General features: G+C 43.5%; 1 protein-coding gene across 1 annotated transcript in view; it reads right to left on the bottom strand.

Annotated features, from left to right (window-relative positions):
- Positions 1-24,281, bottom strand: part of LOC122873501 (B-cell lymphoma/leukemia 11A-like) — a 36,669-nt gene extending 12,388 nt beyond the window's left edge. The window contains exons 1-2 of the mRNA XM_044190271.1: positions 23,901-24,281; positions 20,797-21,189 (exon numbers count right to left, since the gene is read on the bottom strand). Of these exons, the coding sequence (XP_044046206.1) occupies positions 20,797-21,189; positions 23,901-23,955 (448 nt within the window). The 5' untranslated portion in view covers positions 23,956-24,281. The remainder of the gene's footprint in view (positions 1-20,796; positions 21,190-23,900) is intronic.
- Between the last annotated feature and the right edge of the window lie 2,343 nt (positions 24,282-26,624).

The raw sequence follows: 26,624 nt of genomic DNA, 5'->3' as shown, positions 1-26,624 counted from the left end.
AACTGAATCAGCATCTTTGTAACATAGATATAAATACTGATACAATGCAAAGGAAATTATTTTAAAGCTTCATAAGACTGTCATGTCCGGGCTGTCATTTTTAAATCACCTGTATCAAAAGCCAACATACAAAAAGCTAGTATAAGTAGCAAAACAAATGCGAACTGCTGAACAAAAGCCTTGTTTTATCCTTGTTGTTGTTTCATCTTTTTTTCCTACTGTGAATCCATCCATCCATTTTCTACCGCTTGGTCCCGTTAGGGGTCGCGGGTGACTGGAGCCTATCCCAGTGACTTTGGGCCTTAGGCAGGGTACACCCTGGACAGTGGCCAACTCGTCGCAGGGCTAACACAGACACAGACAAGGACAGACAACCATTCACTCTCACATTCATTCAATACGGGCAATTTAGAGTTATCAATTAACCTACACATGCATGTCTTTGGACGGTGGGAGGAAGCCGGAGAACCCGGAGAGAACCCACGGTAACACGGGGAGGACATGCAGACTCCAGAGAGATCGTGTGATGTTGGTCTGGTCCGGGAATCGATCCCACGAACCCACAATCTCCTTATTGGGAGGCAGGAGCTTTAGCCGCTCTGCCACCGTGCACCCACTGTGAATCCACATTTAGAGAATTTCAAAGAACGAGAATCGATTGTCTTTTCTGTACTTCATTTATTCCCCAAATAAATGATTCTATTTTTGCCCTCCGGCAGGAGCACAGCATCAGCCAGGTTGGATCAAGTATGAATTAACTATCTTGCTTAAAGACACTTCAGCAGGAATGCCTCCCCTCTCTCTTATTCTAAACACGCTTGAACTTTTTATGGGACGTTCTGGCGAGTGAAGTGTGATACAGATTTTCACATCCTCTAATACATAAAGAACAAGCGGCTTTCCTTCCTGAGAAATTGTCTGTCACCACTTGCATGAAGCACTCCTACAAAAACTGAAGATCTTCTGTAAGGAAAGGATGTCCATGCTATTCATTAGGTTTTTGACATTTAGCCCATATAATGTTGGTGTTTCTGTTATTTTGTCCACCTGCTGTGTGTTAACACCATATTTAGGCCACAAGCGGACTTACTAAATGTGAAATGACTAGCAAGAGGGTAAAAACTATAGTATATGGAAATAGCAGGATTCACCACGCAGTATGCAGGATAGACAGAATTGCATGAACGCGTACATGCACAGGTAAATCATGCACATAAATACACAAATAGCCATACATAATGCAGCATAATGCAAATACATTGCCACACACATACATATAATATGTTAAAAAGTTGGGGTGAAACAAAAAGTAGAGGAAAAACAAAAACTAAGTTAGTAGGCACACACAACACACAGTGTTAAAAGAGAGAGGAAAACAGTGCAAGCGAGCAAGAGAGAAGAGTGAAGAAAAGTTGAAGAGGAAGAGTGGGCAGTGAGGGTTAGAGACTTGATCTACAGGCACAGACCTGCAGTCAGGGTATCTCTAAGCTGATGGAAGTCCGGACAGTCACACAAACTCACAAACATACACTCACACACGCACACACTAAGTCTGTCTGGACTGAGTAAACACTTCAGCCTGTCTGGAGGATAGAGTCATTCCCTCTCCCTCATGCTCTCCGTCCCTCATGCAGCCTGCATGCTCCTTTGTTACTCCTTCTTCCATCACGCTATTTCCTTAACACACTCTGATGACAGCACTGAGAGAGGTTAAAGTGGGTCTGTCTTTCACAATCACACACACACACACAAACACAGTTTCTGCCTCACCCTTTTCTTTTACCTCTGAAATACTCTGCCCTTGGCCTATAACGCACACACAAATAGTTTCTCTAAATCTTTTTTTTCTTGAGCACAAAGGGACACTACCTTTAGCTGTAAACACCAGTGCCACGATACACCTCTCATCTTCTCCACCCACTCATTTAGAGCTCATAGATCTCATATCTATCCATCAGGCCAGTGTGCACAAGTCTTTTTTTTCCCTCCTACTTTTGCCTGAGGTGCATCGTCACTGTAAATAATATTTCCAGAGAAAATGAGACGGAAAAAGAGAGGGGGCAAAACAGGGAAAGATACTCATCATTATCTTAATCTCTGTTGGGCGGCACTGAAGGTGGGTTTGGGGTTCCAGATGCACTTGGATCACCGGTAAAATACCACATTTCCATGCCCTGGTGCTCAAGTGGAAGTAGGGAACTGTTAGGAAACACATAGTTACCACTAATGTTGACCTCAGTTGTTTGTTGCTGAACACGCTCGCAGTAACCCCAGAAGCTCTCAAGCATGGGCCATCATTTAGATACCAGTGAACAAGGGCTGTTTTAAACATGCAGTTATTTTTCACCCTGTCCTACCACCTCAGGGTGAAAGGACCAGGGCATGTGAGCTTGGGCCAACCATAGCAGCTCGTTATGCATACGAGCCTCAAGGCATTGTGGAGGGACATGGCACTTTAAAACAAGAGGGCCAGTGTGTTGGAGTGTCCCGTGGCCCGGAGCTGTGGAGGCTGAGGGTTTAACACGCGTCCCATCTGCTGTGTGTGACTGTGCACACGGTGGTCGAGTGGTTAAGGAAGCATCAATAGCCGGACTCTTTAGATCGAGGGGTATCTCAGGGTCAGATGTAGCTTGCAAATCCATTTTTCTTAGAAACAAAGAAGTGGGAAGTTAAGAGAGTTATGCTTGTATATGTGACGACCGCAGAACTGATGTCTGGACTTTGGATGAAAACTGATTCTATCACAAGTTCAGTGATTTTTTTAAAAATGGTTGGTACAGTATCACACATCCTCATTTTACCCCGTTAAATTCATTGCAATGTCATAACTAGTAAGGTCTAAGGCATGAAGTTCCCTGATCCTGTAATAAGGACACGGCCACTAACAGTTAGACCTCAATGCCCCCACACACTGCCATCCATTTATCAACCTGTTCCATTATTTATTCATAGAGGAGAAAACAGTGCTGGGCCACTTCTCAACATGAACACTTTCCAAATCCTGATTAAAATTGCAAAATGGCCTCCTGTTCAGCCCTAATTCAGCCCCTTCAAGACATTCTGACAGACGCAGGAAGAGACGTGACATAGCGAGGAAGTGGTCAGATATCCAAAGTGACCTACAAATGTTTCCTTCAGTGCTCCTCTGCTCAATGCTAGAACTTGACACTAATACTGCTAGGGCCACACCTTTATGACGATTATGATGATTTATGTTGTTTTGGACAAATGCCCCTCCCAAAAATGGTTTCCAAATCAAATGAGTCAAGGTTGGATTGTACATTACAGGGCACAATATTCTTTCCCAATGACACAACACTGTACTGTACATACCAGAGAAAAGACTAGGGTTAGAACAGGGTGAAGGCAGCCAGTTAATACCTATATGTAACGTTTACCATCAATAACAGTCCGTAAGATGGATGGGCCATATGCTTGGCAATGGCAGGCCACGCTCCACACAATTCTTCATCTCAGAGGCTCGCGGTACCAGATTCCTGCCTGCTAATTGAAAACATGTGGTCTGATCAGCCGCTATAGCAATGCAAGAGAGGCGGGTAAAATGGTGGACAATAGGACCTAGAGCGCCCCAGAGCCGTATTCCTGTCTTCCAACAGAAGGCTAAATCTGCATTTATATCAGTGATACATTTAACTTTGTGGCACACTGAAATGTTTAACACAGCTACCTGTGTCTTTTCAGTTCCATCCTGTGCACACCCACACCGTCACTGGCCCGTTAAAAATACAGCATGTGGACCCCTCTGCTTATTCTCCCTAGAGGTGTGTCAGGAACATGCATAAGTCCAAGCAGTAGCGAGCGTGATATTAATTAAGGTAGCCAACCTGTAGGTTCCTTTGTGCCCAGCTGTAGAGCATAAATCAGGCTTTTAACAAGGCTAGGGCCCTAAGATCTCAAACCGTGCTGGAATGCTACCTGCACAGCCATGCCAAAAATCTGTCTGGTTCTAGGGCTCCTATAGATCACTATGTTTATAAGAGGGGCTATAGCAACCTACCCTGGGGAGGGAAGGAGGGAGGGCGCAGCAGAGGAGCAGAAAAGGAGGGTGGCAAAAGGGGGGCAAGAGCTATTTCTATTGGGTCATCAGGTTTAAGTAAAAATGTGCGGTGTTGGTGTGTAAGAGTGCAAGTATGCGTGTGTGTTGCATGTATGCATATGTGTTACAGCACAACTAAATATTTTGTTTTTATTAGGACTCTTTATAAGAAGCAAAGATAACCAAGGAAAGAAAATAAGACAGACGGAGCTAATAACAGATCGAGAGATAAAGACTAAAGACAGAGAAGAAGAACGGCAGTAACAGGTATGAACGTCTCAGCAACAGTCAAGGAATCGTCATAAAAAAACATATTCCTTTTCTCTCTTTCTAGACATACTGTAGTTAATACATGTCTTTGAGAAACGCTAAAATGAGCTTTAAGAATTGATGAACAAGATATGTGAAGAAAGCCTGTGTGCCTTTGGTGACAGAAGGATTTATTCACAGACAGCTGCAGGACAGGACACATGCATGTAAAGACTGACTGACTGACCGACTAACAGACTGGCTGTCTGACCAGACTGGCCATCGTTTCTGCACAGAAAGGGTCCATGAAGTCAGACATTCCACAACAGGCAGTGGCAAGACATAGTTACACACATACGGTAAATACAGCCAATACACAGGCATGATGCAAATACACACATTCACACTCACTAGATTACATTATGTTGCCACACCAAGGGGTCAGAATTTTGCTAAAGCAATGTGTTAAACTGTACTGTATTTTATTGTCCTATGCATTAAAAAGTACAGCAGTACTTTCCAATGCAGTGCCTACACTCCAGGAAAGCTTACCTGCTAACCAACCGTATATAAATAAGTCAGTGCGGAAGTGCGGAAATTTGGATTAATGGCTGATCAGGGGATGGGTAGAGCTAGTTTCTCAGGCTGCACTCTGTAGCAGCACCTGAGATTTATGGGCCAGATGTTTGTGCCATTACTTCTCTAACAGACTATAAAACTTCATTTACAGAGGACAACAGAGGAGTCTTAATGTAAAAAAATCACCAACATGCTAAAATGTTGCTGCGCTGATGCAAATTTCAACTCCAACGAAGTAAGACATGTAATTAAAACGGCTTTCATTATTGGGAATTCTTGTGCACTCCTGCAGTTTCTCTCTCTCTCTCCTTCCCTCTTTTTCTTTCTCTCTCTCATGTCACTCATATAACGACAGCCCTGACAGGAATGTAACTCCACTCCCTGCCAACATGAACGCAGGTTCTCAAGATCCACCATGTCATTTTGAGAGGGACTGACAACCTCTGACTGACGCAGAGGTCGTGGGGCCATCGACCCCAGCGGTCTGCTTGTGTTGCATTCCGGGAAATGAACTTTGTAAGTTTGTGCAAGGTCAAACTGTAAAGATCCTATATGCTCATTCCTATACATGTTCAGCTGATATGGTGTAGGCCTACAGATAATCACAGGAGGAGAACGTTTTAGAGACGGCTATCTCGTGTAACTTTGATACAGCTGTATAGATATATAAAGACATAAATAGATATGTTTGCTCTTAAAACACATGGCCTTTATTGCTCTCATCCGGTTTCATCACCTTTGCAGTATACTGAGGGGTAGCTGATGAAAAGAGGAATTAAGGGCAGTGAAAGAACAAGGATATTATCTGAAGAGGAAGGGGTGTAGTTGAAGGGTGTCAAGAATGGCGTAAAAAGCTGTGGAGAGGCGAAGAAGGAAAAAACAAAAGAGTGGTGGACAGCTTTACACTGCGGCACCCCATTCTAGATTACATTAGTGGCAGCTGCTTCCTTTGTGTGGGTTTATGGCCTGGCCCCAAGAAAAAGCTGCTAAAATTTCATTTAATCTGCTGCAGAAACTCAAGTGTCTGTCAGACACTCAAACAAGGGGGCCTAAAAGCACCATGCTCTCAGATAACTGAGGCAAAATAACGCTAATAATATCTCTCTCTGTGGCTGTACAGGCAGACATTTTGTGTAACCAAAGAGGGCTTGCCTGTGCTGGCGGTGCATGGGAAACTGGCCCGCTCTCCAAGTCCAAGGGCAGGCCCTTAATGGCGGGTGAGGGAGCCAGACAACGTCCCCCTTCTTCCCTACTTCTCTCCCCCTTTATCTCTACCTCCTGTTCATCCTTCCAAGTCATTAGCTTATGTTAATCGCTAAAACTACCAAGAGTGACCCCCAATTTATTTTAGTATGCCACTATACTTAATAACAGCAGATGACGATGCAGCTGCTACAACTGATTTATTAAGGTAAACTAATTTTATGAATTTTATTTTGTGCTAATTTGTATCAGTTGCCCACTCGCTCAGACTTTGACGCATAGTGTGTGATGAAATAAAATCTAATTCTCACACAATTTCTTTTAATTTTAAAATATATACAAAGCCATTTCTGCATCATGTTCCAATGTGCTTTGTATGAACAATATCTACCAAATATGTCATATAAGTCTATAAAATGGCCACAATATAAAAGCCACAATTCAATAAGCTACGAACAGTGTGCCAAAAATTGGAAATGCCAGCATTATCCTTAAAATACAAACGCTATATCTCAACTGCCTACTCAATATCCTGCTCCTAAAGACCCAGATACCCTAAAGTAAACACAAAAAAAGCCCCATAACATTTTGCTGGCTGTTCTAGCCTGACACAGGGATGGAGCTTTGACAGCGGTGGTAACTGACAGAAAGCAGCAGTACAGGCAGCGGTTAGGGGCAGCTTCCTTCCTGGGCTTTGGGTTCACAGAGCGACATGTCCACATACATCCACATACATTTTACTCAGATAAACTGAGGGGAAGAGGGGGGGGGGGTGGAGGAGGGGCTATTTTGCCATGTAATGCCACTGATCAAAGCAAGAAGAAGAGGAGGAGATGCAAGGGGCAACTTTCCTTTGACCTCTCAGATAATAAGATGGCAGGAGTGAGGAAAACTAGGGGGATGTTTGTTTGTATTAGCTGATGCCATGGCAATCAATCTTCCTGGGGTCCACACCTGACATACGCGGGGGATGAGGGAGGAAGAGGGAACTGAGAGGAGCCAGGAAAAGGCCAAAGATAGAGAGACAGGGAGGTGTCTGTCCTCTGCTCCCTCAGTCTGAATGGGGCAAATCAACACATGACGAAAGTAAGCATTAGAGTTAGAACTGCTTGGAAGAGGCTATAAAAATGACCCTATATGACCATTAAACTGGACAATGGACCATTAACATTACTGCAATACTTGAAATAATTGTGCAATATTCTCTGTTTAATACTCCGGTGCAATATACTCTGTTTTCAGTTTAATTTATTGATATTTATTCATACTTCTATTACTGCTGTGCAATATCCACCGTCTCATAATCATCTTAATAAGCTACACTTAACTTGGCAGTACATGCACTATTACTTATTACTTATATTATTACATTGTATTATTATACCGTACATCCTTATCATCAACCGGTAAATCCACTTTGTACTTTACACTTATTTTAATTTTATACTTACATCCACTTTGTACTTAATTTATCTTTGTATTATAGTGTTTTATATTTTGATTTGCTTAGAGCTTCTATTCCCGTGTGCACGGACGTGATAGTGAGCAGCTGTAACAAAAGGGTTTCCCCTCGGGGATCAATAAAGTATTTCTGATTCTGATTCTGATTCTGAAATGATAACCTCGCAACTATTCACAACAATTTAAAAACATGCCTGCTCAGATAAAAATATGCTAATGGACAATTCACCCTTACCTTTTCCATGTAAAACAGTGTTTACAAACAGAAGAAAGAAAGAAAAAGAAAAATTCAAAGTAAAAGCAACACGGAAGCACAAATGAGTGCTAATGAAGACATAGCGAGCTGTGTGGGCGTGTGTGTGTGTGTGGGGGTGGGTGGGTGTTGGGGGAATTAACCTTTTTAATTGGAGAGTGGTAGTCCTCTTTGGACCCTGCAGTTGGATCCAGAGTGCTGACAGATGATGAGAGGGAAATGGCAGGCCTATTACAGGCAATCTGGCTCTGCAACTTGGCAGACCACAGCAGTACCAGAGCCTGGGGAGAACAGGGCATGTCCAGCATGGAAAGCATTCCCTGCCAGGCCGCTCGCTGGCAGAGAAGGGCTTGCCTCAATAAAGGTATAAATAGAGAATGGTTATCTTGCCACTTTGAACTATGGGGTAAAGGGTTGTCATAAGGGAGTCTGGTTTCTTGTCTGATAACAAAATACTACCTGGTCAAGAAAAAGGAGAAGGGCTTTGCTTTAATGAAAGAGAGAGAGAACCAGTCTGACAGGTATGAGAGAGGAGAAGGGCCAGAGAGGTGTGGGGGCGAAGAAATGCACACCGAAAAATTCACACACCATTTGGGTTCACATGACTTTGTACTCATGCACACACACACATTTTCAAACCCAGTACATCTGCTCCTTGTGCACCAAGGAGCCAGATTCAAGAGAAAGGCATCAGAGAGGATAACTTCCTGTCTGTCTGTGTGTCTGGATGTGAGAGTCATGTTTATGTCTGGGGATACAAGGAAAACAAACATCAAGGTCAGAGAAGCTGGAGTCTGTCCAAGCGATAGATAGACCCTTCTTAACAGGGCTGCAGGCCAGTTTTAACATATGGCCCTAGGGGAACACCAGGATTTAGACAGAATTTCGGGATTTCATATTGAATATCCGGACCCTTCCACTGTTAGAGCTATCCCCCAAGCAGAAGACTTCTCACCTGACATCTGAAAGACACTTGTAAGTGAACAGCACAAATTATGTCACTGTAAAACACAAAAATATATTGTTTGCTATACTTTGTCATAAGAGGTCATTAGTGCATCTTTTTTTTTGTTCTCCAAAGTTGGTCTGAAATACGACTTTCTGAAAATCAATCAAACCCATTTCATGCCACGTTCTCTACAATAAACAACAACCATCTCATTCACTGTCTCACTGTCCAGCAGACAGTTGATGTAAACATAATCCTGACGCCTGGTCTTTAATGCTGACCCCATTAGCCAGACATCCATGGACATCTCTAGGTCATCACCACAAAGACAAAGAATCACCAATCCTTACCTCTGTTCTTCTCCTACCTCCCTTCTCCCTTGTCTGTCTGTCAGTCCATCTCTCAATCCACACCTTCTCTTCTTCTGTCTTTCTCTCTCTTTGTCCATCTGTCTTGCATTATGTATTCTAATGCATTTTGAACAAGGCACAGACAACACAGCAGATCACACAGGGTTGCTTTTAGTCACGTCAAGCAAAGCTATCCAAGGGATGCTACATGGAGCTGTGTAAGTCCATAAAGTCTCACACTCTCCACATATATGCCCATGTGCATGCACACACACACCCACACACACCATAAGCATCCTCTATCTGTATCTCATACACACAAAGTCTTGATTGCAAATTTCTCGCTCACTTTTTCTGTCTTTGTATCTGTCTCTGTCCATAAACACATACACACATACCAGACACATGGCCGAAGAGAGCAGACTACCATCTGGGAGTAGTGGCCGGCTTTGTCTGGGGGGGTGAATGCGCCAACACAACCCCCCTTCAACACACACACACAACCCTTGCAACAGCCCCCATCGCCCCCTCCCCATCCAACTGCTTTAAGTGTGAGCGCTCTTCTCATACAATCTGCACATATACATATGCAAATTTGCAGGGGGGCATTATAAAAACAGCCATCATCACACGCACACACACACAGAAGCAAGATATTTAGTTGGCTTCGGCACCAAAGTAGCCACGCAAGAGTTTTGGAAAAGAAAACGTGTTTCTGAGAAATAGAGCAAGAGCTGGAAGGCTGGAAGAAAAGAGCACAGAAAAAGGGAAGATGAAAAGAAGAACCTTTATAAATAACAAATTAATGTGAGCATGTGTGAAATACATGCAAATGGGATTGCATGCATTTACATGGAGACACACATAAACACACATACACGCAATTTGCCCTGTGGCATGCATGTGATGAATTTATACATAAAAACTCACTCCATCAATTGACACAAGATGCATCACAACTGTCCTTAGATTCAACATCACATGTGGGTAGGAGGCCCTCACAGACAATAACCATGATGCACCAGACATCTGCTGATTATTTGATTTTTATAGGTTTGGACATCCAGTTATTCTATAGGTTGTGGGTAGGGCTGGTTTTTGTTTGAAAGAGTTTCAGTACCAAAACAATGCTTTTACGTAATACCTTAGTTTGAGGAGTATAAACATTTAACAAAATTTGCTCAATGCATCAATATTAAATGAATAACTTTGCCTAAAGTGTCCTGATTTAGATATCTGATCAAAGAATAAGTAAACAAGCCTAGAAATCTGACCAATAATTAAATGCCAGCTTTTGATATTTTATACCTTCCAATGGCCAGCCCTAGTTCCAATGCACAAATGAGAAGACGTTTATACATTCATCACATGTTTACATTCATAAATGTATACCAAACTTCAAAGAATCAAAGGAAATTAAAAAATATAAAGATATTTGATACTAGATGAATCAGTGGCTGCACTTGAACTTGAAGTCTTTTGTCTAGTGTCCATTTGTCATAATCTAAAACCACAAGGCCCTGAGCGAGGACAGAAAAAAAACAGAGCGAGGGAGAGAAAAAGAGAAAGAGGGAGAGAAAGACACCTACAAGGCTAGCTAGAAAGCTGATACCCAATCCACTCCTTTTCTTACATAAACCTCATCATAGCTTCACACACAAGTTTCACACTTTCAACAAATCACTTTTCTCACCTCAGCAGTTCATGTTCACTTTTGCTTTAGTCTTGATAACATTTTTTCCCTTTTACTTGATATTCTAACCATGTGCATGTTAAAATCGATCACAGAAACACTTTAATCATGATGATAGACAAATGATAGCTGAAGCCTGAACGAGGACTCAAATTAAGAATTTCTACAATCCTGCAGTGATAAATTCTCGGTTCCTCGAATTCCTTAGATGTTCATGATGTGACATAGCTTTCTGATCTGCCATCTCGAGGCAGGTTCTGTGTGTGAGCGGAAAGCATTTGAAGTGGAATGGTGAACAGCCTGCTCTCAAAACTCAAGGGACACATCCGAGTCGTAATTAGGAGAAGAGCTGCGTCCATATTTTATGTCATTCACAGACACAAACACATTCACAGACACGATTTCCATTACTGCCATATGTGTACATATATAAAATATATGGATCCACGGGCATATTCATGCATGTTAAGCTGACACAAATAGAAGGTTTCTCGCCCACACAGCACAACAGTCCATTATGTACATCTTCCATATCAAATTCTCTCCCCCAGTTTTCACCACTCTCATGTTTGCTGTAATGTTTTCAGTACACAATAGCAGCGACGGTGTTAAGCTCATGTTGCCCCATCAAGAGGCGAGCACCAACAACAACCAAACACTTTTCCCTCCTCTTCCCACCCTGCTTACGACCAGATCCATTCGTCTCTCACTTTGTTCCCACGCTCCCTCGCTTCTTTTTTCTCTCTCTCTTGCATTGTCCTGTGCCCTCAGGTTAGAGGTTCTCTCTTTTTCCTCCTCTAAAGCCGGGAAAACAGAGGAGGAGGACGAGAGGAGGCGAGCTGGAGAGAGAAGTGGGCCGGGCAACGAGGCCTGTCCGTCTGCCTCCTTCGGCCTGGCTGGCTAACTGGTCTGAACTGGTTCTGACATAGGTGAACCAGAGACGTGTCCTCTTTCGCCTCCGGACAAAAATGCACCATGGTGGCATTCCATCCACAGTCAGCAGGTACCAGGGAAGTGTGCATCCATGTGTGTGTCTGTATGTGCATGTGTGTGCGCCTGTCTCCCAAGACCTTTGAGGCCTGGACCATTGCCAAGTTCATCTGTTAATGGACAGCTACTAGGAGCTGCCCCATCCCCCTCTTTCCCTTCTCTCCAGCAGCCATGCCTGCTCACGACCCCCCCTTAACCTCCCCAACCCCCAGCCAGGCCTGCCCAGATACAGGCCCTCACTCTCCCTCTCCCTCCTCCTCCACTCCCTTTCTCTCCCTTCCTCTGAAAGCTATATCATTCCCTTTCTCCTCCTCCTCCTCCTCCTCCTCCTCCTCCTCACTGCCCCCCAACACTCTGTGCTTCTTCTATTCAAGATAAACAGAGTGCTTCAAGTTCAGGGGACACCCTGGGACCCTTTAACAAAGCCATCTATCATGCTGTCTGCCTGAGACTCCTTTGGCCATAGCGGGCTCTGCTGCTGCTGCTGCTGCTGCTGCTGCTGCATCTCTCTCAGTCTGTGTGTGAGTGTAAACATACACAGGCTGGACATAGACCAGCAAGCAACACTGACTAGCTACTTGCTCTAGCTGATCCCAAGTTGGACAATTTCCCCATTGTGTTTGTGGCCCCTCCTGGCCCCTCCAAGACCAGTGCAAAGACAGACCCCCCCCCACCAATGGACCCTCTCTCTCCTGTTAAAACGAGACAAACACGAAGGCACGCCACAGAGCGAAGAACAGCACACGCGTGTAAGCCACTTTCTCTCCACACCTCGGAGACGGACTCCACTGACCCCTCTCCGTTTCCCCTGAAGTCAAACTGGGGGACGATTAACCAAACTGTCAACAGCTTAATAGTCTGGGAATAAGAGACTGACAGTAGGCCTAGGAGCTGTGTGTAAACACTATGGAGATTATGAATGGTACGCAAGAGAGAGAGAGAGACAGAGAGGGAGAAGTCCCTTTCTTACATGGATCCTGCAACATTTATGGGTTCAATTATCTAGGTAGCCTTTTTCAGCATTCAAGCACAGGTCTGCTTTATGTAAATATTCTGTGGCAGGTGTTTTCCCAAGTGGTATTCCATGCATTATTTTCTGCTCATTACGGAAGGCAGCAATGGTGAAACAGCAGCAAGTACGAAAATAAGGACACCACAGAAGAAGAGCATGGTGAATTGTCACACAGGCCAACCAAATGAAACTTATAATCAGTTGCCAGTTTTATATGCACACCTAGCTAAAACGGTGCTGTTTTGCATTATACTGAGAGGCGTTACCCACTTTATATCAATGAGGGTAGACTAGATGTAGAGTGTATTTTGTAATTAATGCATTTTAGGGACCACAATACTACCTTCTACAGTATGTGGAGATAACACGTCTTTCAGTGCAATGCCATTGTTCCTTTGGTGGCTAAGAATGTTGTAACCTTTGGCATTCATTATTTCTTTTAGTTTTCTTTAAATTAATTATGATTGAATTAAATGTTTTTGTTCTTGTTGTTTTGTTTCCATGTGAAATAATGCTTGAAGATTTCCAGAAATCACACTGGGTCCTGAGCAAGCAAACTGCCAGAGTGTCTTACATGAAGCAATAACTCCAGCTCCTTTTTCCACACAACGCTGACAATGACCACTGCAGGAATATTTACGAGTTAGTTAAGGGGCTAGAGAGTTTCCTGGCTAACAATTGTGACACCACAAGCTCACTCCAGGCATGGGAGAGGGACTAGCACTCACGTCTCTCCTCATCCCTCTTTCACTTCCTTTCTTCCTCTTCTTTCTGCTTTTCCTCATGTCTCTCTCTGGCACACAGCAGCCCCAAATGCCCAGCAGCTGCTGTCCTCTCCAGCCTGCTAGAGAGGGAAGCCGGCCTGCCAGTTTTAGAGCGCTAAATTATCCATTAGATGTTATCAAGTTGTAGCAGGGCGATGCCATTCTGCTAGGAGCCATCAATCTTTCATGAGTCCCAGGCACGGCGTGCATTGGGATGCACTACCTGAACCTCCCCACCCATCCAACTCACCGAACTGCACGCAAACGTAAACATGTACACACAGTCAGGGCGCCCCGGTAGCTGACCTGGCAGAGCGCGTACCACGTATCAAGGCTGAGTCCTTACAGCAGCGGCCTGGGTTCGAATCCATCCCGGGCCCCTTTGCTGCATTTCATCCCCTCTCTCTCGCTCTACTATCAGTATCAAATAAAGCGGAAATCCCTAAAAAAATTATCTTTAACAAAACATGTACACACAGTCAGGAGGACATCCACGCACACAGTCAACAAATACACATGCTGACATAAATGCAGCCAGGTACACGCTCTTGCACTTAAGCTCTGCAGAAACAAGCTTGTTTAGGGAACATCCAGTTCTACATTTCTTGCCTTGTATCTTTCATCACCCTCTAGCTCACCCCGCTTTCCTCCCTAAACAAAACTAACATTTTGAGCCAAGCATCAAAATTTAAGCTGCCTAAACCATGTTTCACTACCCCTCACACCATCTTCCCTTGCACACGCTCCCTTTTTTCTCTCCTCCTCATCCCTCATCTCCCTCCCTCCCTCTGCTTCTTGCCGTGGCCTGGCAGGCAGGCAGGGCAGACATGTTCAGAATGCGCTCCGGTAATGGGCTAATCAAAAATGCAAAACAATTGGCAATTACCGCGCAGGGCCCTAATGGTCATTAGAATTTACAACAAGGTAATGAACTGAGAGTCAGCTCAGGCCATGCATATTCATAAAGCAATCAGGCCTTTGAAGATTAAAGAAGCGCTTCAAATTTAAATGAGGGTGCCAGCATGTTATCAGTGAGATTCAGCCTGCAAAAGTAAAGGGTGCCTGGGACAGGAGTGTGCATTTATGAGTGTGTGTATATGTGTGTGTCTGTGTGAGATGAGGGCTGGGGGTCAGTTTGGCGTGGGGGATGGAGTGGACGTTAAGTATGTGTGTGTGCATGCATCCTTGCATGAATGATGACGGTGTGTGTCGGTCTTACTGGTGTGCCGACTCGTGCCAACATGCTTTTGTGCAAACTACGGTACACCAATACCACCATATAGCCTAAAGTGATTCTAATAACCAAATTAACACTCTCTTAAAAATGAATGAGGCCCCTATCTTGTGATCATCGTTTAAAAGACGTGGGATTTGAATCTAAGATCAAATGTACAGTTAACTTGAGCTATTAGGAGGCAATGAGCTTTTGAACACAACCTCCCCCCAAGGAATACAGCAACCTATTAGTATACATTTATGAAAAAATGCAGCGGTAGACATGGTTTGCATGAACACCATGTACATGTTAAAGCACTCTGAGACTTTCACACACACGCACACACACACACACACACACACACACACAAACAAAGGGCTGTGAGTTTTCACAGTGTCTGTAACGTCAGACACAGGGGCCCTCTCTGTCCTGTATCTCTCTGGTTGAGATAAGGCTGGCGAGACGCAGCTGTAGATGACCACCCACCCACATACAAAAGGTACAAATAGACTCACACACACCCATAGACACGCATACTCTGACAGGCCAAGCCCAGCGCTGGGACCTGCATTGGGACAGATAGTGGAGGAAGAAACACTAGAGAGAGAGATAGTGACCAGGATCAGTGGGTTCAGACTAACACAACGCCCTCGTCACTGTGGCTCTCCCATGGCCTCAGCATTATCACCATGGGTGTGAGAAAGACTAAGCAATGGTCCTTCAGCACCACAGCTTTAAACACTACAGTCACAATAGGAACAGCAGAGGTTGAGCTGACATACTGAATAGTGAAACAGGGTGTGATAATGAGATACCGAAAATAATAAAATCTGGATCATTTTCAATCAGTGACCTAATTGAGGACTTAAAGTAAAAAATGAAAAATACCTTGTTAAAATCTCTGTTCTCATTCTAACCCCAAACTAACCTGCCTACTTCCTAAAATACCACTTCTTTGCTCTCATCCGCCGCTTCCTGAGCTACAGCTGTATCAAAGACACTTTTTCTTCTCTGTTTCTGTTCTGTCTAAAAATAAAGTCATTAACCTGCAGGTGGTGAAGCCGCCGGTTGGCGTGACAGGCCCTGACGCTGTCAGATGACCGCTGACCCTGTGATGTGACTGCCTGCCACGCTATTGACAGGACAGCGGCAGGACACGCTTATTTCTGAGGATACTTTTTCATCCCGCGTGACGTGGCTGTGGACAAACAAGGTTGTTTCTGTCGTATAGCTTCGTTTGACAGTAGGTAGAGGGGATAGAAAGAGGCAGCAAATGTGTCTGTGTGTGTATGTGTGTGTGTGTGTGTGTGTGTGTGTGTGTGTGTGTGTGTGTGTGTGTGTCTGTGTGTCTGTCTTCTGGCTTGCTCTGCAGCCAAATCTACGAGAGTGAGAATGAGCTCTAGAGTGGATGTTGGAAGTCTTTAAGAGGTGCAGACATGCTAATGTAGCCAAAACTTAGAGTTTCCAGTCCCTCGAGACAAACTAATGGAGTGATGCGTGGAGAGAGAGTATGAGTGAGAAAAGGAGAGAAAGAGATAGAGAGACAGAGAGAAATGGAAAGGAGAGAGAGAGAAAAAGGAGAAGAGAAAACGGAGGGGAGAGGGCTGAAATAAGCATCATATGTTTCTGACAGATCTCATCAACTCACAACACATCATGGGGCCTCTGCCACAACACATTTATTACAGACTAAACACAGGTTCACAGGAGGGGGTATAAACCGTACATGTGTGTCAGTGTGTGTGTGTATCTGTAAGGGGGGGGGCATTGTTGTGTTCATAAAACAGGTGCGTGTCTGTGTACGTTTGTGGGTAGGTAAGTGGGTGGGTGCATGCATTTATGTGAGCCTGTTTTTGTGTGTATGTGTGCATGTTTGTGTGTGTCCGTGTGTGCATGCATACTTGAACTAGCCTCCACCTGAACGGCCTGAGGCTGCGGTACTGGGGTTGTTAGAAGACAAACAGAGACACAGAAAGCCCAAGCCAGGAGCCCCGAGGACAGCACACACACAAACACACACACATACCTATCCTTAAGTACGCACACACTCCCGCTGTCAGTCACACACATAGCAACCACCTCACCATAAGTCCTGCTTCCTAAACCCACAAAACATTGCTTTAGTACACAGATACACCTCCTCTACCTCCCTCTTATACACACACACACACACACACACACACACACACACACACACACACATTTAGGCCTAGCCCGTCCCTCAGGCCCAGTGCTGTGTGCCAAGTCTGGCCTGGCATGGTCCACAGAGGGGTGTCCTCAGGCGAGGCTTGCCAAGTCAAAGACCCTTTCATGTTCAGCCTGCACGCCCAGAGTGGTAAAGCTTTAACAAACAGCCCGACACACACACTCTGTCTCTCTCACACACACACAGAAATTTCTAAACAGTTTAAGTTGTCAAAACCACACTCATACACACACACGTGCACACATATGCACATACATTAGTTTAACACTGCATCCACACTCGAGATGAAAACATCCACTAGACTTCAGCACTTGAATGCAGCCAGTGCCACTAACACTCAATCCAACAACAAAGGCTGACAAATCTCCACCGACAACATTTGTGGGTGTTTAGAGCTTGGCATCGGAATACAAAAATGTCCTCTATGAAAAATTCATCCTAAAAACCATTCCTGTTCACCTTCATTAAAACTTAGTGGAGCCCATATCCAAAAATAGGACAGATTTTTATCAGAGCCCAAAGCAACTGTAGGATCAAATTAGAGTCAGTTTTTACAGACAATGGAGTGCTTATGGTGAAAATATTAGCTGGTGTCCAATAATTACAATAGCATGCATCTGTGCCTTTTCAGTAACAATTAAACTGATCCCCGAAACAAAGGCAAACACAGCATGTGAACTTGCAAAGCGACCCATATGCACGCACATACACACTGGCCACAGGAAAAAGATATCACTACCAAGGAGCCGCTCATCCCTCACCACACACACACACACACACACACACACACACACACACACGCACTCTCCATGCACTGCCCAGCCCCCCAGTTCTGCCTGACAGATACTCAGTGTGTATATGTGTGTGCTTATGAGGAGGGCGGGGGGGGCTGGTGGTTTGGAGAAAGGTGGCACAGTGCCAATACAGAGCCTGCTAAATACCTTTGTCTCCACAACACACAGGGACAAACAGGACAGGCAAGCTGCTGCGGGAAGACACACTACAGCCACAGAGAGGTATTACAAGAAATACCGCTCAGTTATTAGAATGTTTTCCTACTCATAGAGAAAAAGGGGGAAAGGTGGCTGCCATAATTAACTCAGCATCGATTCAGAGTCCAGGTTACAATAGAGGCAGTGCACTGGAAAGAGACAGAGGTGTGAGATGGTGGTCGATTTGAGCAGCTACAATGGCCTCATTAACACACATGGCTAGACTGGTGAGAATGCAAGAGGTGTTAATGCTGGGATGGATAAATGCAGGCCACGGTAATGTAACAATACGAGCACAAGAATGTGGTACCACACTCATAAAATGTAGTGAAGAGAAACGATTTGTAAAAATACTAATTATGGGACAATATATAGGACATGATAAAGCCCATACACTGTAGTGTGGTTGTGCATCCTAAATCATAACAATGAAAAGCATCTTGCTCCAATTACTCAATGTAGGAAACCCAAACAATCATTTATTGCACTGATAACAACCTAATTTAGTCCGCAGAATAATGAATGTGAATGTAAATAAAAACTATGAATCCACTTCACCAGTATGGCTGTTTAATAGTGACTATATCCAGTGAAATAGATCCAGTTTTACACTACACTACAGTCACTTAGTTTGTGTGAGAAACCGTCATCTGCTCTTTTTCTGGGCCATCCATAATCTGGAGACAAGCTACGTTGTCCCTATGCATATCTTAAATTGTTTATCATGCAAATGATGGCACGCAGGCTGCTCTGCCCTCTTCTAACGGCCCAGAGCTCCAGACTGCAGACCCCAGCCCCAGCTGCAGCCATGAGACTCCCAGACGGCCTCAGCTGTCCCAAAGGCGGAGACCGAGAGGCACAGCTTCATCTCCAGCTCTGGGTGTATTTCAGACAACTGCCCCCCACCGCCCCCACCTCCAAGTTCAACCATCCTGGGTATCAGCTCCTTTAATCCAGCAGCTTCTCTCCTAAACCTAGCCCAAGCCCTTGCTTGTATAAGCTGCTGTCCATACAGAAATCCATCTGCGTCCAATGACATTTCAGGAGGAGTGTGGGGAGTGGAAGGGTCACATTCATTTGAGTGTATGCAGTGCAGCAGGATACAGTAAATCTTTAAGGGTGGAACATATAATGCACTCCCCTGGAATAAACTGGACATGAAGCCAGTGTGGCAGAGATACAGTGTGTAGGGACAGTATGTATTGAGATGCTTCATCTCAGTGTCAGTCTCTAACTGAGCAGGGTGAGAGAACATGGCAGCTAGCATATGGGGCATGGGGTGGCGCGCTGGCACTGCCAGTCTGGATCCATCAATCTTGGACACAGAAAAAGAGGTGGGGGGAGGCTGGCTTTTATGCACAAGTGACTGATGTGTGGTCCTGCACAACGGCTGCATCTTCCGTTTTATCCAAAATCTGTTATGGGTTTATACTTCTCCTTATCCGTAATCTTGACCTCACACACTCGTGTTTTCTTATAACACGGTTATATCATAATCAGATGAGTTGTCACAACAGGACAAGACCTCACTCCACATGCAACATACAATCCATTACAATACCGAGGAAAGCCTGACTGTTACACAATGCCAAGAGACATAAGGCCTATAAATAAAGCTATGCTCACAATGTTAGTGACCTTATGATATCATGTGAACTCCACTGCATGATGATCTAAATGAGCAAGAAAGAAAAGCATGTCCAAACAGCTGACAAGGCCAAGAGGCATGTCGGATGTGTATGCGTGTGTGAGGATGCGTGTGCACATGTCCGTGTGCGTGTGTGCTCATACACAGGGCAGATGTTTAACAAACTGCACACTAATGAACAGCGGTCATTCTGTGTGACAGTGGGCTGACTAGCTAACAACAGATAACAGTAGTCCCTTTACAATGCCATCTGCAAAGCTGCAGCGCTGACTAATACGGTACAGTAGTGCACATTATTGAGTACTACTCTCCATGCATTTAGCCTGAATTGGCTTCAAATTAAATCACAACTGGACAATCAGCCCAATCTAGCACATGATATCAGATCTGTAAAAGGAAATGAATAAACACTCAAATAGGCTGGTCAAAATCAAACCCCACTCTGTAAAACCAGTCATAAGGGACCCACGCTTGTTTGCACAGCGACTCATGTTTTCATTACAGTCTCATTTAGCCCCGGTGGACAAACAACAAACCGACCAGCCGCCTTAAGAAGTCCTTAATTACTCAAATCAAGAAAAACACAGACAATTAGTGGCTGTAGGCTCCCTCAAATAAACGCTTCTTCCTTGACAGTTCAGCATAATTACATTCTTTTCTATCTCTTTTTAATTTTAGCATTAGAGTGAGCCTTTGCAGGCACATATTTGAGGGTACGAGAGATATGGCAGTGTAATAACCCAGGGAGGGATAGAGATACATCTCTCGCCACCACATGAGAGAGAATGTGGAGGCCACAGGATCTGAGCACATCTGTGATGCAGCAACAAACCAAAAGAAACCCATCTTTTCTCTCTCTCTCTCTCTTTCATAATCTGTTTCTTTGTCTGTATGTATGTGTCTTTTTCACTATCTGCAAATGTTTCCTTTTCTCTCAATCATGAAAATGACGGCTGGTCTTCCTGTGGTTCATTCGTCCCTACTACCAGAAGCAAAACCAAGGAAATATGAGAAAGCATTTGTTTCCTTTTGAAATAAACTCTCTATGAACCTCAGAAAGTGTGATGTACTCCAGACCTTTAAACCTTAAAGACTCACATCCCACATTTTTTTCTCATCTCGCTCATTTGTTTACTCTTGCGTGGCAGCCATTTTAAGCTCCCTCTGTGTTTACCTGTTATATTCTCCTGCTTGGGGATTATTCCTTGCAAGGGTGCAGATAAACAATCCTCATCCTGCGGCGACACCTGAACGGCCACCTCCACGGGGTGATACGCTCTGCGCGGGTGCTGATGGTGGGTCCGCGAGTGCGAGGAGGACGTGGAGAGGGGCGAGGCAAGCGGGGCGGATGGTGGCCTGTCCAGAGGTTTGTCCGTACAGAGGCTCCCGTGGCACTGCCTCCGTTTGTGTTCAATGAACAGCAGGATGTCAGCCAGGGGGAAGCGGGAGTGGCACTGGCCGCAGGTCAGCAGGTCCTGGTCTCCTTTTAGGGGCTCACCCTGAGCCACTCCCAGCCTGGGGGAGTCCTGAGAGTCCTCTTCTCGTAAAACACCTGACAGCGGCTCAGCTGGACGGGCAGACAAGAAAGAAGTTTGTGAGCCATAGTTCAGTGAGAGGTAGTGATTCTGTAGAGCTTTTAAACAAATGTGTCAGGAGAGGCAATGGAAAAGCACATTAATGAGTCACACACTGCTACAGTATATGAAGACATCTACAGGAATATGGTCAAGTTGTAAAATGTGTATAAAAATATTTTTAGAAGAGAAAAAGAAAGTAAAAAAGAAAGTAAGAAAGAAGAAAGACAGAAAGAGCACACAGACTACTTCGATAAGGACTGACATGTTCAGCTTTCAGGCAGCAGCCAAACGATTAAGTTGCTTGACCCTCTTTATTGTGCTGCCAATCTCGCTTTTTTAATGAACCTAACACCTCTGAGAATCAAAAAATAGATTCTAATTTGAGTTCAAGATGATTGGACCCCATTTTGTTAAAAGTGCTGGGATCTCGTGAACCAAGGTTAGACATTGAAGGGTTGGATGTGGAGTAGGTCCCTGAAGTACCGACTGAGAGGGAGAGAGGAGAGAGAAGAGAGAGAGAGAGCATTTTAAAAGAAGTAATCTAGCCACACGGTAAACGACATTGGGTGCCCCGACTGGGATGTTGAGATAAGATGTGATGAATTCTTACCACCGGTTCAACCTTTAATTCCGTGTCGGTCAGACGAGAAGGTGGTGAGGGACTATGCAAGATAGGCCCTGTTACCTGTATGTTCAACTGCATTAAAGATGAGGGAATTTGCCCCTATTTTCCTGGAGCTTATCTTAACCAGTTTATGCCACGGACATAGGCGAGGTGTGTGAGGCTGGGTTAGGTGGAAAGATTTTCTTCAAACTAAATAATCTCATTTTGATGCCACGCAAGAGTGATGTGAATAACTTTGAAAACTAAAATCTAGTCCTTTTTTCAGACATCTGACTGCGCTGGAATTTAAAGTAGTTTACGCCAGTGTTTCCCACTGGGAGACAGGAGTAGGTCTGTTTCACTATCAGAAAAATCATTAGGCCTCTTTGATTGCTATTTTAGTCTATTATGGCTCCCTGTTATAACAGTGGATCAATCATTTAATTTCAACTCACTCACTGAAAAGTGGCATAGGGGAGAAAATATATTTTTCATTATCAAATGGAGTAAAAAACAAACAAATGTATAAAGCATGTAGGTACATTTCCTCTCTGCCTGTATAAATATGTAATTAAGTGTTTGCCACATGACAGCTCACAACTGGTCCCAAAACAAAATTATGCAAACAAAAATGTGATTATGCAGTCAGTCAAGTATTTTGTTGTTTAAATTCATAATGTGAATATATGAAAGCATACTTATTCTGCCAAACTAAATGTAACTGAACTGAAAAGGATCTGGGTCAGATGCAAAAAATAGAAATTATATAGGTTAAATGAAACCTATGCAAGTGTAAAAAAAAGTTTTTATTTAATGTATATATTTTTATAAATTGTCCCAAGCCTATAAGTGCTTGTTAAAGCACTTTATGTCTGCTTTCTCTCTGAATATTTGAATTTCTTTTTTTCTCCATATACAAGAAACATAAAACATACGATCACATATTTCTGCTAAAACGATCCTCTGCATGCGCTTGGTCAAGCAGCACAGGGAAAAAAGTGGATCAAGTTCAAGTGGTCCACAGGACTACAATCATATTGCGCCCCCCACTGACAAACCTTTTGACAATTATCCTACAAATGAAGGCATACATGTTGTGAGAGCATAATTGGTTTCAACCGAAATGGGAACAGCATGCAGAGACACATTTACAACAAAAATAATTAACGACAAAAGAAATGCACGGGCTCCTATTCTCCACTTAAAGCTTAAATTATAATAATCTGTATATATAGAGACGTGTCACGGAGGAGTGTATTGATAAAGCAGTTCCTACTGTTATCAGCCGGGTGGTGGAAAATAATTCTCCTGCAATCATTAACGTATCTTGACAGCGCGAAAATACTATCTTGCAATCTCAATCAATGCCCTGCAATTGTATCACACACGCGCGTAAAAAGACTTTCCTGGTTTCCTCTCCTGTAGTTGTAAAACAGTATCGCGCACGGAGATTCGTGCGGATTTAGACAACATATATCTGGGAATGACACTAGATAAACTACTGCGCATTAAAAACACGGTGTTTAAATAGCAGCTGTGAGCAATTTGTGACACAGAAAGTATATTCCTTCTAGGTGACGCGCACGAGGTCTCTGCGCTGTGGACAAGTGGGTATGTAAACACCACTTCCCTGTGTCCGAACCAGCTCAAACCTCTGTAAATACATTCTAACGACAAAATAGAAGAGTGTGGGTTGTTGTAGTGGAACAGCTTTACATAATACACCTGAAAACTTAACAGCAGCAGAACGGCAGCAGCTACCTTCATATAGCCAAAGGTCTCTGGCCATAAAGCCCATGCATGCCCTTTAATGGCGAAAGAAACCTTGAAGGCTGCGTTATACAACACGTTCGCCAACACAAGTTGAAGTTCTCTGTCACGTTGTTTCGAAACTTCCACCAGAAGATCCAATAATCAATTTAAAATAACCTGTAGTTTTGGACATGTTTGCGTTTTGTAATTTCACTCAGGACGTGGCCGTATCCTACCTATTCAAATTCCCCCAAGGAAGTTGCCCTATACGACACAAACAAGAGGTGGCTCGCTGAGAGGGACAAGCAGCTAAATTAAGTCAAAATGCGATTCATCTCCACTTACGCGAAAACTCCCGTTTGCTCAAGTGCTGGGGTTTGCCTTGCTTGCGGCGAGACATGTTGGTTTAGTGGCGGCTTTTCAGCTGAGTTCACATTGGGAAATCCGTTCCTACAATGTAGACTCCAAATGAAATATCTTCATTGATGCGTCTGACATCCAAATAGGAAAAACAAACAAACAAAAAAAAAATGAACTGCAGATCATACAGAGGGTGAGGCGTAGCGCGCTACGGGCTGTGCGGACCTCTTCATGACTTTTTCGCAAAGAGAGAGTGATTGGGGTACGGCGAAGCACCCCTGAGCTGCAAGTTCAAGTGCGGACGTGACGTTCCTGCGAACTTGAACGTCAGGAGATGGACGGACTAAGACATACAAAACGTGGGCAGGGCGAAGCCGGCAGTGGGAGGGGGACAAGCCATAATAAAAACCAATGGACACTCATTATGGACTACCTATGGAAGGGGGGACCGAAGGGGGGGGGGACGGAGACCCCGAGGACACCAATGGACAGAGGGGATCAAGGGGGCTGGGCTAAGAGAGAGAGAGAGAGAGAGAGAGAGAGAGAGAGAGAGAGAGAGAGAGAGAGAGAGAGAGAGAGAGAGAGAGAGAGGACTTGAGTTATCCAAGGAAGTAGAGGAGCAGTGGAAAACATGAAGCAAAGAACGTAGCAGGGATGTAGTGGAGGATAAACCCAGCGTTACTGCCACATTCATATTTATCAGAGTTTATTTTCAGGCTGATATGAATATGCAGTGATTATGTAAATTTGCGGTGTAGACTGTATTTTTACATGACGATGGACTAAAGTGTTTAGTGTTTTTATTTTATTATAAATATTCCTTAAATTACATTTGCCATGACTGGAGGAGGCGATGCATTTTCCAGTGTGTATTTTCTACTTGTTTTTGTTTCATTTGTTTCATTTGTGAGGTTAAAGCTTTATATAAGGGGCCAACGAGGAAGAGCTGTTTATACCGTTTCCCCATTTCTATGTAGAGGCTATAAAGTGGATCAACTTACTTCGGTTGTTGTCCAACTTCTGGAGAGGGTACCACAATGCAGATGTTAACTCACGTGGCCTAAATGCAAGAGAGTGACATAAGAAGATCAAATTGATATTAATGTAATCATAAAATGATCCGTCTGTGGGCACATCGGACTATTAATAGAGCAAAGGAAGGGGGAAATATAGGCTACAAAAAATAGATATTAGCCTACATTTAGAATCCAGTGTCTTTTGATTTATAGGCTACGGCACACTTTGATTTGATACTATTAAACACAATTAAAGGTGTTAAAGCAATTCTCTATACGTGAACATTGCACTTGAGTCAAAAACTATAACGTGAAACAGTGATTTGTTTTCTCAGCTTATCTTAGTGTTTTCATCTGACAGGTTGTTTACATGACAGAAAAGCAGAAACAAACGACAACAGGCTAAGCACTTATGATAACAAAAATAAAAGCCTAAAATTCACATTTAAATCCATATCGGGGCTTTAGGAAACACACAGCTGGAAAGTTACAGCCCTGTAATATTCTGTTATAGTGTTGTGATATTATATGTAGAATATATCTAGGCTATTCAAATGATTTAGCGTCTCTGTTGAGCTTTCTATCGTTTTATTGGGATGTTATAGCCTTTACTGTACAGGAGCACAGACAGTAAAGTCGTCCGGATTTACAAACACATGCAACCAGGCAAATAGTTAGACATTAGAAACTGTGAGCCAAAAAATGAACAAATTATAACAAAATCATTTGAACAAGCGAGCTGCGATTCAATTTTTTTTTTTTTTTTTGATTGCCTTTTTGGCTGAAGCTACAAAGCATAATGTTTATTTTACATAAAAGCTAAATGTGACCACCGCTCAGGGACACCACTGAGGATTAACGCATCAGTGAAGTGTGGCTGCACTTTAAACGGCAGGCTAATAATTGCTGTGTGAGGGAACCTAAAAGGTTTATCCAGCTAAAACAGTGAATGATAGTAGATGAAGGCCACCTAAAGCATAGTTCCCTTTACTATCTCACCTTGGCCCCATTCTTATAATGATATAATTTACATAAATGTTGAAAATAACCTAAACAAAGGGATCCCCCTTTTTTTAATATCTGTTTGGTTTAATATCTCGAAAATATTAAATAAAGTTATAACAGATTCAGTCTGAGCCAAATTAGTCACATTTGGGCCATAAAAATCCCCTCTCTAACTTATTACAGATGAGGGCCCATAAACAACAACCAGGAGAGAGAATTCACACAACCCACGTTTCATTTTGGTGAGAAAAGTCACTGCTTTGTCTAATTGCTGGTGTTCTAAACAGACAACCATAGTAGTTTGCTTTGATTTCATTTGATTATTTTTTTTAAGCGTGCATTTTAGCCCTTTTGTTGGTGCAATGTTGGCCCCATAATTGATCAGGCTCAACGACTGTATCTAAGCCCTCGCGCACATCACAGCTTAATACTTTGGCGCCATCTAGTGTTTCAAGTCGAGATTGACTCCAAATACAAATGATGCAAGCAGCCTATGTAGTCAGTTATGACTACACAGAGCACTGAGCTGGGTTATTAACATATTTTTTAAAGGCTTCAGAATTGCACATAATTATTTTGTCCTCGTTAAAACTGCTACTTAATTATAAAATACTAATAATTCTGCTACTCAAAAGGGCTACTCTAACATAATATGTTTTAAAGAGTTAAACAAATAGCCTCAAAACCT

Source organism: Siniperca chuatsi, linkage group LG3, assembly GCF_020085105.1.
Source record: "Siniperca chuatsi isolate FFG_IHB_CAS linkage group LG3, ASM2008510v1, whole genome shotgun sequence".
NCBI classification, from domain to species: Eukaryota; Metazoa; Chordata; class Actinopteri; order Centrarchiformes; family Sinipercidae; genus Siniperca; species Siniperca chuatsi.
The sequence above is the reverse complement of the archived record's forward strand: the minus strand, read 5'-3'. Positions and strand labels throughout refer to the sequence as shown.